Source organism: Grus americana, chromosome 16, assembly GCF_028858705.1.
Source record: "Grus americana isolate bGruAme1 chromosome 16, bGruAme1.mat, whole genome shotgun sequence".
Taxonomy (NCBI): domain Eukaryota; kingdom Metazoa; phylum Chordata; class Aves; order Gruiformes; family Gruidae; genus Grus; species Grus americana.
Window position 1 is genome coordinate 4,754,123 of NC_072867.1, and position 13,900 is coordinate 4,768,022.

The 13,900-nt window shown below is 60.7% G+C and overlaps 1 protein-coding gene across 1 annotated transcript; it reads left to right on the forward strand.

The window, feature by feature from the left end:
- The first annotated feature begins 5,546 nt into the window (after positions 1-5,546).
- Positions 5,547-12,385, forward strand: LHX5 (LIM homeobox 5). Its single transcript, XM_054844562.1, has 5 exons — positions 5,547-5,719; positions 7,439-7,662; positions 8,864-9,141; positions 10,564-10,729; positions 12,018-12,385. The coding sequence occupies exons 1-5, from the start codon at positions 5,547-5,549 to the stop codon at positions 12,383-12,385; spliced, it is 1,209 nt and encodes a 402-aa protein (XP_054700537.1).
- The last annotated feature ends 1,515 nt before the right edge of the window (positions 12,386-13,900 follow it).

The following is a 13,900-nucleotide window of genomic DNA, read 5'->3' on the forward strand; positions in this document are numbered from 1 at the left end:
GCCAATTACCACCGCCCACGGAAAAAAAAAAAAAAAGAAGAAAGGAATTGATGAAAAGGGCTGTGGGGAGGGTGGGGGGAGCGGCCGGTGAAGTGCCGGGAAATCGCGGCTGGGAAAGGGGAGCGGGGAGGTGGGAGAAGCAGCACCTCGGTCGGCACTAGCTGCCCCCAAAACCGGGAGCAGCTAGCTCCGGGGCTCCAACAGCCCCAACCGGGGCCGCCCCGCCGCGGTACCCCGGGGGAGTCGGGGCGCTCCGCTCCGCGGGGCCGCTCTCCCCGCCCGGGCTCGCACCGACGGGCCGCTGAGCTCTGCGGCCACCGGCCGGCACCCGCCCCGCTGCCCCTCGCCTGGTTTTGTTTTTTTTTTTTTTTGTGTTTTCAGTTTGGTTTGGTTTGGGATTTCTTCTCCCGCTCCCCCCCCCCCGGTTTGTTTTTTTTTTTTTATGGTTTTGTTTTTTTCTCTTTAAACGGCTTCGACCGAGCCCGCAGCCGTTCAGCCTCTCCCGGGGCTTCACCCTACCGCCGGCTCCGGCATCGCCTTTCGTTTTGTGCCGTTTCTTCCTCCGAAACCCCGAGCTGGAGCTCGGAGGGAAGAAAAAATAAATTCGTTAAAAATAAGAAAAGGGAGATCAACAAAAATAAAAACTCCACTGTTCTTCGTTTGTATTTGGGCCGCGGTGGGGTTGGGCGTTTTTTGTTTGTTTGTTTTCCTTTTTTCAGCTTCCCCCCCCCGCCGTTTACAAAAACACCCGCAGGGAGCAAAGAGCCACCCCAACCCGGGCTGGGGCATCCCCTCTCCCCAGCGCCGGGGGGGAAGGGTTAAAGGACCCCTGCCCTTCCTCGGAGCCCCCTTTGCCGGAGGGGGAAGAGAAGGAGCTGTGGGTCGGAGGGGTCCGGGTGGCACCGTGGGGGCTGCGTGGGGCTCCGCGGCGCTTTGTGCGCGGGGGCCGCATTGTTTGCCGGTGGTGTGAACACGCACACGCACACTCGCAGACACACTCACGCGCACCTCGCCCCCCCCATAATACGGAAATTTCCATGTCCCAGCTGCCTTCCCCTTTTAACCTTGGTATTAATTTAGGACGGATCTTTTTAAACGGCCCTGTAATGCATTCAGACGCTGCTGGAGGTTTATCTTTTTTCTTTTTTTTTTTCTTTTTTTTTTTTTTTTTTTGTACCGTGGGTTATATTTACACCCAAAACAAAATAATTACACTTTTGTTGGAGAGAGAAAGCTGGTGATTAGACTGTGGCTCTTTGCAGCAAACCCTTTCTCAGTGGTACACCAGGACAATTTTTCACGGCTGGGTGAAATCAGACGCGGGAGGTAATGAATCCTGTGAGCTATTTAAATTTACAATTTGTAACGCAGTCACTCAGAAACGCCTATGGCCCGGCGAGGAGATGCTTGCTGGGTTTGTTTAATGTTAAAACCTGCACCGTCCCCCTCTTACCAGGGGAAAGGAGGGGAACGCGGGGAGGAGAAGCCTCGCCCGCCCCCAAAAAGCGCTCCCGCCGGCAGCAGCCCCGCGGAGGAGCGCGGAGAGGCGCGGAACCGCCGCCTCCCACCGCGCCCGGGCTCGACTTCCCCGGGCCGGGCAGAAGCGCGGAGCCCGGCCCCGCTCCGCGCTCCTCCGCGCTTCTCCGCGCTTCCCGGCGCGACCGCCGCCTACAACCAAAAATAGTTGGAAATATCAACAAAGTCGGCGGCGGAGCATCCTAACAGATAGATAATTAATTACAAAACACAGGGGGAATATGCAAACCGCGTATTACAAATTCTACAGGGCTTAACTGATTGGAAACAGATTATTATCTTGTTTGTCTTTTGTCTGTTTCACTTATCCCTCTGCCGTCTGTTGTGTTGTAAGTTGATACACTTTATTCTTGAAAGGGGATTTTTTATATATATATATATATATATATATTAAATTCCATCAACATCTTGTATAAGCGACGCTGCTTCTCCGTGCATTACCCTGTTAAAACACAATAGGTTTATTAGTTACATATAGGCGGATGTTATGTGGCCTGAATTACCATCTGTTACCATAGGGGAATGTGGCTGATGGGGTGGGCGGGGGGGTGTGGGGGGGTGTTTGCTCTCCTTCCCCTTGGCTTTATTTATTCCTTTACTTTCAAACGAAAAAGGCAGCCGAGCCCCCGGCATCGCTTCCCCGCCCCTGTCCCAGCGCCGCCGGGTCCGCAGGGGACAGCGGGGGAGTCCCCGGCTGCGGGTACCGGCTGCAGAGCGGCATCGCGGCGGGGGTACCGGCACGGCGGCGGGGCAGGCTGGGCCATCACCGACCGACCCGTAGCGAGGACCACGGGGGTGTGCAAGGCCGTGAGACCGGGCTGTGAGGGTGTGCAAGGCCGCGGGAGAGGAGCGTGTGTGCGTGGGCACAAGCAAACGCGAGTGCCGCTCGCGCACCTTTTGCTGGCGCGTTACGGATTATCCGTATGAACCAGATTATCCGTATGATTATCTGTATGAGCCCCGTTACAGCGTGGGACCGCCGCTGGCACACGCACAAGCCCGCCGCGTCGCCCCACGCAGCCCCACGCCGCTCCCTGCCCCGCCGGGCCCCGCGGTTGGTGCTTAGCGGGGCTGCCCGAGCCGCCACCCGCGCCCGCGTTTCTCCGTGGGAACAAAAATCCTGCGGTGTCTGCAAGCGGGGCTCCACCGCCGGGACGGGCACACGGACACGCGTGTGCGTGTATAGATGTTCGCATATACGCGTGTGCGTACATATTTCCATCTACACACACGCGTACAGCCGTGAACGTATATATATACACGCGTACCTCCCTAAATCTATCGTTGGGTATGTATTTAACCTGCGCCGGTTTTCTCCTCGGCCCGGCGTGGTGGGAGATTCCCGCGGCCCCCCCAGCCCCGTCCCCGCTGCCGTGCTTCCCTCGGCCCCTTCCCCGAAATTACCCGGGCCCCCCCCACCCCACCCCACCCCACACCCCCCCCCAGCAGCGGTGCCTCGGGTGCTGCAGCGGGAGCCACTCGGCCGCCGGGCAGGGCCCCGCTCCGCGGCTCCAAATGGCCCCAGAAAAGCCGAAGGAGCCCCCAAAAACTTGGGCAGAGCCTCGGCGTGAGCGCGGCCACGATCGGCCGACGGTCCTTCTTCCTCTTTCTTCCTTTGCCTTCGCCTTTCTTGCCCATTTCTGCCCTTTTTAATTTATTGCCCTTTTTATTCCTTTCCTTCTCGCTTCCCTTTCTTTTTTCCTTCTGTCTTTGTTTTCTTTCTTTTCCCTCCTCTTTCTTGCTCGCTCGATCTGCCGCTTTTCTTTCACGCTTTTTCGTTTCCTTTCTTTTCCATTCTCGCCATTATTTCTTTTTCTTTCCTTCGTTCCTTTTTTACTCTTCCCTTCTTTTCCTTTCCCCCGTCTTATTTCTTGCCTTCTTTCTTTTTATTTATTTTTTCTTTCGTTCATTTATTTCTTTTTTCTTTTCTTCTTTTTCTTCTCTTATTTTTTCTTCGTTTTTCCTTTTTCCTTCTGTCTCTCTTTCTTTCCTTCCTTTTTTTGATTTCCGTTAATTTATTTTTCCTCACTCCCTTTTTCTCTCCTTTCTTTCTTTCTTTTCCCTTTTCCTTCTGTTTCTTTTTTTCTCACACGCTTTCTCTCTTTTCCTCAGTGTTCTTTCTCTCTTTATTTCTCTTTTCTTTCTCTCTCTCTTCTCGTAGTTTCTTCTCTCTGTCTTTTCTTATTTCGATTCTCGCTCTTTCCACAAACACCCCTACCCAAGGGCACACACAAAACCGCCTCCACTTCCCCGCCGATGCCCTTGTGCCGCTGCGGGTTTTGGGGTTTTTTTGGCCGCTACCGGCAGCGTTTCCGCTCCCTGGTGCGGAGCCGGTGGCGGGACGTTCCGCGGCGGCGGGATGCTCCGCAGCTGCCGGGCCGGAGCGGGCTTTGGCAGAGCCCTTCTACCCCGGAAAAAAAAAAATATATAAATTTAGAGATTTTGGCAGGAGAAACAGGCGCGGAAGGGGAGAGGAGGGCTGGCCTTCACCTGCCCTGACGCCTTCCTCCTCCTCCCCGCACGGCCGGACCCCAGGGCTGCCCCGTCCCCTCCCCAAATCCCGGGAAAACGGAGGGAGAGACGGCGGGGCCGCCCGACACACCGACCCCGCCGCTCCGGCTGGGAGCTCCGGGCTGGGGCAGCGGCCCCCCCCGGCCCCAGACAGAATAACCTCCCCCCCCCCCGCCCCAATTCTCCCCCCCGCCCCAACCCCCGAGCGCCGGGTCCAATCCTGCACTCCGTCCCCTCCCGCACGGCCAGCCGGCGATTTACAGCTCCGCCGCACCTGGAATTAAAGAGAAAAAACCCAAACAAACCACAAACCACTGTCCGAGGGGGCAGCGCCCGCCGCCCTCCCCCGGCCCCTTTCCCCCCGGGGGTTGCCAGCGACTTACACGGAGCGCGGAGCGGGGCAGGGGCGGGAAGGCGGCGGGCCCGTGGGACAAAGGCCGGGGGTGGCGGGGGGCCCGGGGGGGCCGCATACCTCCGCGCTGCGCGCCGCCGGGGGAACTTTTCATCCCGCCACGCTGCGCGGAGGAGCCGGCCCTCCCCGCGCCCCCAGCCCCCTCCTCCTTCCCCCCCCCTCAAAATTCCCCCCCCCCCTTTTCCCGCTTGTTGCTCTTCCAGACAAAAGCATCTCTCCCCCTTATGCAAAAAACCCTAAACCAACCCCAAAACCAGGTGATGCTCTCCCCCAGCCCAACTCGGGACCCCCCCAAAACCCTCCCGCAGCATTCCTTTAAAAGAAATAAATAAAAATAAAAGGAGAATTGGTGGGAAAAGAGGGGTTTTGCAGCGTGCCCCCCCCCGGCCCCCCAGCCAGGTGCATACTCACTTGGCGGCACAGGTACAAGCCACCCTCAACAATAGAGGCGCGTTGTTTTTTTCCCTCTGTGCCAAGCACAAGGCTGGAGCCAATTTAGATATGCTATAAATTAAGAGGTTGCCATGGTTACCGCCCTTCCATTGGCCGCAGCCGGGGCGACGCGGGCCTCTACGTCACTAAATCTGAATAAGGATGCGCGAATTACTAAGGCGGGGGACAAAGCTGGCGATGGGGACAGCATGAGAGTGGCGGCGCGGCGGCGGCGGAGCACAGCGAGGCACCGGGGCTGCCGGCTGCAGGGGGGGGGTTCATGCACCCCTCCCGCCGCGCCCGCTGCCGCAGAGCCCGCCAGCAGCGCGGCCGCCGCTCCGCCGGCTCCCGGGGCGCTCCGGAGGGACCGGGGGGTGGATTTGGGGGTTTTTTATTATTATTATTGTTATTTCTCGGGGGTGGTTTGGATTTTTTTTTTTTTTTTTGGGCATCGTTTTTTCCCTCCCGCCGCCGAGGCTCCGGAGAGAAGAGGGGGAAGAACTTGACAGCCGCTCCGCTTCCCTCCCCTGAATTTTTCGTTATTCCCTTTTTTTTATTTTATTTTAATTTTTTTTTCCTGAATTTTTGAGCCGCCGCCGTGTGTCGGCGCGGGGCTGACTTCTCGTTTGCGCGTCTCCATCCCCCGGCGGAGGTTATGATGGTGCATTGTGCGGGCTGCGAGAGGCCGATTTTGGACCGGTTCCTGCTGAACGTCTTGGACAGGGCATGGCACATCAAATGCGTCCAGTGCTGCGAGTGCAAGTGCAACCTGACCGAGAAATGCTTCTCCAGGGAAGGCAAACTCTACTGCAAAAATGACTTTTTCAGGTGAGTCCCCCCCCAGAACCCTGCAAAAGGGGACGAGAGGGTGCGGAGGTTCACACCGCGTCCGGCTCCCGATGCCTCCCCGGGAGCTTTAGGGGGAGCCTGGGGGGCTCCCCGCTTCTCCGCCCATCCCTCTCTGCCGGGCATCCGCACCGAGCCTGCCCCACCGCTCAGGAGGGGAAGCAGCTCCCCGGGCCGAGGGAGCCCCGGTGGGGGGGGGGGGGGGCGGGGGGCCGGCGGCTGCTGCAGCCCGAGGTGGGGGCGGCGAGGCCGTGCACCCCCCCAGTCTCCCCATGACCTTGCCTTCACCAGCACCGGGCCCCGCTCCGCCGGTGCCACCGCCCGCCCCGTCGCGGCAGGCCCATGGCGGCGGCAGCCGTGCGTCCCCCCGCTCCGGGGTCCGGCCTGGAGCTCCTCGCCCCCTCCCGGGACCACAGGCCCTGGTGAAGACGGTGGCCAAAACCTCGCCTCCCCCGCCCCGCTCCGGCGGGGCCCCGCGCTCCGCAGCTCCTTAAACGCCCCTAATGACTGCGATAAGGTGCCGCTGAGGAAATTAGGGGCCGGGATGGGAAGGGGGGGGCGATGACTTATGACTCCTAATGCTCCCACTACATCAACGTCACGGGGAGCAGCGAGGGAGGCAGAAGTTGTGCCGCGACCGGAGGGGAAAAACGGGGGACCCTGCGTAGGCACCCCGGGGCCTGGCAGCCCCCGGTTCCCCCGGGGACCTGGCAGCGGCAGCCCCGCTCCCGGGCTTTAGGGGCATCTTTTTTGTGTGTTTGAGGGGGGTTTGTTCCTTTTGGGGTTTGAGGCGGTTTGGGGTTTTGAGTTTTTTGTTTGGATTTTTTTTTTTTGTGGATTTTTGTGGGTTGGTTTTTGTGTGTGTGTGTGTGGAGGGTTGTTGGGTTTTGGGTTTTGGTTTTTTGGTTTGTTTTTTTTCCTTCCGCTTGCGGAAGATAATTTCCAGCCGATTCGGATTCCCTGGAATTTTATTTAAAAAAAAAAAAAAGGCATCTCCTGAGGAAAAAAAAAAACAAAACCGCTCTGCCTCCAGTGAAGGGAAGGAAAATAGGAGATTTCCAAAGCGGTCTTCCCGACCAGGAAAAATCCTCCCCGGGAGAGCGGGACAGTGCCGGCGCCGGGCTGGGGACCCCGGGATGCTTCGGGGAACGGAGCTCCCTTCCCCGCCGCCCGTTGTTGTTCTGGGTGCGCAGTGTCCCCCGCACCCGCTGCTCCCTTTTTCCGTCGCTCTGGCCGTAATTAGCCCCGTTTTCTGCCCGGGATTTTCAGGCCGGCACCGGGCGGAGCCGAGCATCCCCCCCGTTCCCTGCCCGGGAGGCACCGGCTGAAACGAAATCCACCCCCGCGGAGCGCCGAGGGGAACCCCCGCCGCCCTCCCCTCCCCTCCGGCCCTCCTGGGGCCAAATCCGGTCTAGGATACCCGTGTGTGTGTGTGTGTGTGTGTGTGTCCCTCCGGTGGGGACACCCCAAACCTGAGCTCCCTCCGCAGCCCACCCTGCGCGGGGATGAAGGCTCTCCTCCTCCTCTCCTCAAAGGAACAGGGGGTGCGAATCGCCTGTTCCCCCCCCAAATCTCCCAGCGAGAGACGCTGACGGATCCCGCAGTGGGATTTTGAGAAGGGGGGATGGGTATAAACACACCCCCCCCCCGGCCCCGCAGCCCATCACCGATCCCAGCTCTCGCCTTTCTCCCCCTCTCCAGGAGGTTTGGTACCAAATGCGCCGGCTGCTCCCAAGGCATCTCCCCCAGCGACCTCGTCCGGAAAGCCCGGAATAAAGTCTTTCACCTGAACTGTTTCACCTGCATGGTCTGCAACAAGCAGCTCTCCACGGGCGAGGAACTCTATATCATAGACGAAAACAAATTTGTTTGCAAAGAGGATTATTTGAACTCTCCCACTTTGAAGGAAAGCAGCCTCAACTCAGGTACGAGCGGCTCAGCCCGCCGCATCGCCCGGGGACGCATCCCTGCCGCTCGTACAGGCAGGAGCAGGCAGCACCCGACCGCTCCGGGCAGCCGCCGTGGTGCTGCCGGTACCTCCCGCCGGGCCGGGAAGGAGGTTTCGCTTTACGGGGTGAGGGGCTGCACTCCGCAGCCAGCCCGACACCCCCCACCCCCCCACACACCCCCCCATTAATCCGCGGGGGGAGGGAGAGATTTGAAGTGAAAGCCTTCGAACCGGGGGGAAGCTTCTGTGACCCCCCACGCGGGATGCGGACATGCGTGGGATGAGCGGCGGCCGAGGTGCAGCCCCTCAGCATCGCTCCCCCGTCCCCCGGCTCCCACCCCGCACACGGCCCCTACGGCAGCGGGGATGTGGGGTGGTGGGGAAGCGGGATCCAACGCCCCGGAGCCCCCCCACACCCCGGAGCCCCCCCCGCGAGTATGCCCGGTCCCCCCGCGCCGTGGGCCTGATCCTTCGCCTCCTTTCACCCAGAGGCAAAGCTCCCATTTGACTTCCTTGGAAGCTGTCTCTGCGTCAGGACAGCAGGATCAGGCCCACTCCTGCTGTCCCAGCCATGCCAGGCGCCTGTGCTCACCCCCTTCCGTGGGCTCTCTCTCCGTCCAGCACCCGGGGCCGGATCCTGCCACGCCAGTCAGTGGGGCCGCTGCTGTGAGCGAGGCGAGTAGAGCTTGGCCTTGGGGGGGTGCTGGCATCAGGGTCCCCGTGGGAGGGGTTGGCTGGGGGGTGTGTGAGCCAGGCTCAAGGCAATGACTGGAGGACCCCCCCCAGACCCCGACAGGGACCGGTTGCATTTTTCCCAGCGGTCCATCCCGTTTCCCGGCGTGAAAGCCACAGGAGGGGAGAGGGGGAGCACTGGGGGCTGCGGTGGGCCTGGGGGATCGCCCCCTCCCCAGCTCCCCCCAGCCGGCATGACACAGTGCGCAGGGCCAGATCGGGCGGCGCTTGCCTGGAGCTGTGCGTGATGTTGGGGGGATGATGCTTTAGGGGTACCAGGGAGGCAGAGGTGATCTGCACCCCTCGCTGCTCTCCAGCACCCCCAAACCCTCTCTTGGAAAGCAGCTGGGCTGGGTGGGCCGGGGAGGACAGAGGAGAGGGGGGGTTGATCTCTCCCCTAAGTCACCCGCCCCCCACCCCCTTTCCTCTCTGGGTCTCCTCTACAGTGTCCTCATGTACAGACAGGAGTTTGTCCCCGGATCTCCAGGACCCCATGCAGGACGACACCAAGGAGACGGACAACTCGACCTCCTCGGACAAGGAGACCACCAACAACGAGAACGAGGAGCAGAACTCGGGCACCAAGCGGAGGGGGCCCCGCACCACCATTAAAGCCAAGCAGCTGGAGACCCTCAAAGCTGCCTTCGCCGCCACCCCCAAACCCACCCGTCACATCCGAGAGCAGCTGGCCCAGGAGACCGGCCTCAACATGAGAGTCATCCAGGTAGGGCAGCCCCAGCCCATCACCCCAGCTCGCCCCCCTGCCCCGCCACAGCCCTCCCCCACCCAAAAGTGTGATGTCATTCCTGCCACAGACCGAGGTTCCTGTGACATCAGAACTTCACAGGAGCAGAGACAGGGAAAGGACCCACATGGGAAGGGAAGGAGAAGGGGTGCTGGTGGGAGCCCAGACAGTCCAAGGCCATGAGCATCTTCCCCCAGGTGCTGGGAAGGGTTTGGGACACTGAGGCTGGTCCCATGAGCTGGGGAAGCAGGGACAGGCAAACCCCATCTGTCCCCTGCCAGTGTCACCCCAGGCCCAGCCCTGCGCCCACCCCACGCTCCCGTGGGTTAGCGGGGATCCCCCACCCCCTGCTTTAATACACCAACCCCATGGGAAGAGATGGAAAACAGCCCCAAAACGTGAGCCAGCTGGGCTCCTCCGCTGCCGCTCGCCAAGCCAGCGGCACAGCTTCCCCCGGGGCTGAGCAGGATCCCCCGGGGTGCCGGGGAGATGGATGCTCCGGCCTTGTGAAAGCAAGGAGAAGCCATTGGTCTCTGCAGGCAGCCCGGCACTTTCTTACCACACTGCCTCCGTGAAGAAAATCCCTGCGGAAATGTAGGGATTAATGGGCTTTAATAGAGGCATTAATAGGGGAGGACTCTCTGGCTTTGCCGGTAACAGAGCTGTGATTCCCGGCTCCCGGCAGAGGGGAGCAGGAGTAGTCCCGGAGGAGTGTGATGTGCTGGTTCCCCGAGCTGCCCCGTCCCTGGGAGACACGGGGTGGAGGGGGGAGTGGGGCAATAATCTGGACACCCCACCAGGCCGGGGGACAGGCGTGCACGGGCTGAAGCCGTGTGGTTCAGATGAGGCGATGCCCCGTAGAGAGGCAGCCGCGTCTTCCCCGTCCCTTTTATCTCCATCCTCACCGGCCGGCTTTTCCTCTGACTCCCTGCCTGCCGCAGCAGGTGCTCATCTCCCTGCTCCCCACTTTCTGCCTATGTCTGCCACAATCCGGAGTTCCTCCCCCACTTTTCCTTCTCTCTTTTCCTCCCTTCTTTTCCCCCCTATAAGGGAAAATGATTCCTCCCATATCCTCTGGCTGCCCTCTCCCTGGTAGGGACACGTAGGCTGAGGATGCGCAGAGGGGGATGAAGCCAGGGAGCCAGGATTTTAATAAACCTTCTTATTTCGGGTGTGCGTGCCCCCCCCCCCGTGTACCTTTTGGGGCTATTGGCAGCAGGAGGGGGAATCCTTAAAAACCACCCAAAGGTGGGAAAACCCATCCCCTCCCAGGCGGGTGCAAGATTTCCATCCCTTTCCCCAGTAACCCCCGGCCAAACTTGGGGTGCGGGGCGGTCCCCAACCCAGAGGGGTCCCCGGTACCCCAATCCCCGGTGGGCGCTGACGCCGGCCCGGCCGCAGGTCTGGTTCCAGAACCGCCGGTCCAAGGAGCGGCGGATGAAGCAGCTGAGCGCGCTGGGTGCCCGCCGGCACGCCTTCTTCCGCAGCCCGCGCAGGATGCGGCCCCTCGGCGGCCGCCTCGACGAGTCCGAGATGCTCGGCTCGACGCCCTACACGTACTACGGAGGTGAGGGACCGTCCGCGGGGACCCTGCCCCGGCCACCCCCCCCCGTCCTTCCCCCCCTCTTCCCCTTCCCCTTTGTTCCTCCCCGTCCCGCTTCTCCTTGCGTTTTTCCTTCGCCCCTTCCCCCCCGCTCTCTGTCCCCCTCCCCGACCCCCCCCTCCACGGGGAGCGGAGCCACCCGGGGCCCCGAGGGGACGATGAGGGGCACGCACCCGCGGCCGCCGCACCATCCCGGCCCGCCCCACGCACGCCGAGGCACCTGTGCACGCACCCACCCCGCTGTGCGTACCCACGCGCGTGCACACGCACGGCCGTGCAATGCACACGCCAGCGCACGCCGGCGCATCCCCACGTCCACACGCGTGCTCACACGCACACACACACACGCACCCCGCCGTGCACACGCACGGCACCGTATGCGCACACGTCTATGCACACGCAGACACGTCCACGCACACTCACGCCCACGCCCCCCTCCCCGGCCGGGCATTGTGGCGGCGGCGGCCCCTCTCCCCGAACAAAGCCCCAGCTGCGGGGCTTTGTGCCCCTTTCAGGCCGCATTTGTTCCAATTACCTCCCGGGCCCGCAGCATATGGAAGGTCACTGCCGCCGGCCCCCCCCGCCCCCGCCGCCCCGACGGGACGGGATGGGCGCAGCGGGGCGGCCCCGCCACCTCCCCTCTCCCCCTGCTCCCTGCCCGCCCCCCCCCCATAAGCTGCATTTTCAAAGTCTCCCCTCCGATGAGGGGCTTTCCAGGCACCCCTTGCTGCCCTGCAGTTAGTTTCTAGATCCCTTCCGGGCTGCTAACCATATATATTTTTTCCCCATTATATATATTTTTTCCCCATTATATATATATTTTCCCCATTCCCTTCATATATTTTTCCCCTATTCCCTTTATATATATTTTTCCCCATTCACTTTCTATATACTTTTCCCCATTCCCTTTATATGTACATATATTTTCCCCCCGTTATCTAAGCATTAAACTGAGCCCACCCTCACCCCCCCAGCCCCGAGCTCCTTGCCCTCCTATGCCCCCTCCCTCCAGGCCAGGCAGGGAGAGGGCGATGAGCGCTGCAGCCCTTAGGACAGGCTTATTTCTCGCTCTGGGCTCAAATTTGCAGCTGGCGCTTTGGGCCCCGCACCCCAGGAGCCAGCAGGGTATTTTGGAGGGGGTGGCCACGCTGATCCAGGGGAGAAGGCAGGGCTGGGTATGGGGCACGGTGGGATTTTGGAAGGTTTTTGGCCCTGGGTGACCAGCTCCATCCTTTTCTCCCACCTCCCGCAGATTACCAAGGTGACTACTACGGACCGGGAGGCAACTATGACTTTTTCCCCCACGGGCCGCCCTCCCAAGCCCAGTCCCCGGCCGATTCCAGCTACCTTCAGAACTCAGGACCCGGCTCCACACCCCTGGGACCCTTGGAGCCCCCCCTAAGCGGACACCACTCCTCAGAAAACCAAAGGTACACGGATATGATCTCGCATCCCGACACCCCCAGCCCCGAGCCGGGGATGACCGGTTCGCTGCACCCCATCCCGGGGGAGGTCTTCAGCGGGGGGCCCAGCCCGCCCTTCTCCATGTCCAGCAATAGCGGCTACAGCGGGGCTCTCTCGCACCCCAACCCGGAGCTCAGCGAGGCGGCGGTGTGGTAGGCCTGGTGCGGGCACGCGTGCGCGCGTGGAGGGGGAAAAGACCCCCACGTTCCCCCAGCCCACGCGTGTCCCCCCCCTCTCCCCCCGCCCTGGACGCATCACGTCACCATCGCCGGATAAAGACCCCTGCTCCGATGCCAAAACGCATCCCTGCGTGCCCCCCATCACTGCAGACAGCCCCCCCCACCCCCGCCGGGACCTTGGGGCCACCCCGCTACCTCCCCCTCCTGGCACCTTCCCCCCAACAGTTGGGGGGGGGGGGAAATGAATGGTGCCCAGCCCCGAAGAACCCCCCCGCCGGCATCGGGACCACCGCCTCTCGGACCAAAGCTGAACTCGCCTGGACACAGGTCCCACCACCCCAGCAGCGCCTGGGGAGAGGGGGGGCTGGGGCAGGGCTCCCCCCTGCTAATTAGCATCCTTTTTAATTATCCCCTACCACATCATGGGGGGGGGGGGAAATGGGGAATAGCAGGAATAACCCCCCCCCCTCCGGCCCCTCCTGCGCCCTTGTTTTTGTTTTTCCCATTTTATCCCTAAGGAGAAGGTGGGTTTGGACCCGGTTTTTGGTGATGGGTAGCAGGAGGGGGTGGGGGGGGTGAGGGGCCGGGCCCAGGGCTGCCCCAGTGACTGGCTGAGATTGGGCTCCCACACGGTGGAAAAGACATTAGAAAGAGGCAGAAACAGGAAAAACACAACAAAAAAACCCCCAACCAGTAAACAAAATAAAACCCAGAACAAAACCAACCCGACCACCACAACAGCAGAAATTAAACCCGAGCCTCGACACCGAGTCCCACCCCAACGTTTCCCGGAGGCTCCGCCAATTTGAGGATGTATTATAGTTTTTGCTTCTAGTTTCTTTATTTTGTATAAAGGAGAAACAAATAAAGTATGTTTTTGTGTTTACTGATTATTTATTGTACTTTAGTCATCGGAGGCTCCGAATTTTTCTATTTTGAAGGCGGGGAGGGGGTGGCACCAGGGAGGGGGGCAAAAGGATAGAGGGGGGAAAAAAAAAAAAAAGGAAGGAGAATGGAAAAGGAAAGAAAAAAGTTGTTTTCTGAAAGCGTCGTGGGTTTCCTGTCCCCGCTGCCTCTTGCGGAGGCTGTTAGTGTGAATGGCTCTTGTTGTTCAATGTGAATAAAAAACCTTTTAGTTACCTACTGTTCGGTCACCTGGTCCCTTTCATTTTTATTTTTTTTTATTTATTTTTTTAAGACAAGACCACAAGAGATGCTGGCGGGGCTGCCCTGCTCCCCCCCTGCCCTATACACCTGCGTGGGGTCTGGGGGACAGTGCCCATCGGTCCCCTGGGTGGGATGGGTGCCACAGCCCCTGTACAAGGTGATGCTGCTGCATCCAGGGCTGCATCACCCACTCGGGGTACCCCAGGCCCCCCCAGACCCCCCATCACCCTGGCTCTCCAGCACTGGGCGGGGGGGGCACATTGCCCAGCTCAGCACCTTCCCCCCACAGACAGGCCAGTGCATTATTTTTTCCTCTGGGGGGGAA

Excerpts from the sequence above, each read along its gene's own strand:
- LHX5 (XM_054844562.1), top strand. The coding sequence starts at position 5,547 with ATGATGGTGCATTGTGCGGGCTGCGAGAGGCCGATTTTGGACCGGTTC. Across the intron at positions 9,142-10,563 it reads TCAACATGAGAGTCATCCAG|GTCTGGTTCCAGAACCGCCG; the intron begins GTAGGGCAGCCC and ends GCCCGGCCGCAG. Across the intron at positions 10,730-12,017 it reads GCCCTACACGTACTACGGAG|ATTACCAAGGTGACTACTAC; the intron begins GTGAGGGACCGT and ends CACCTCCCGCAG.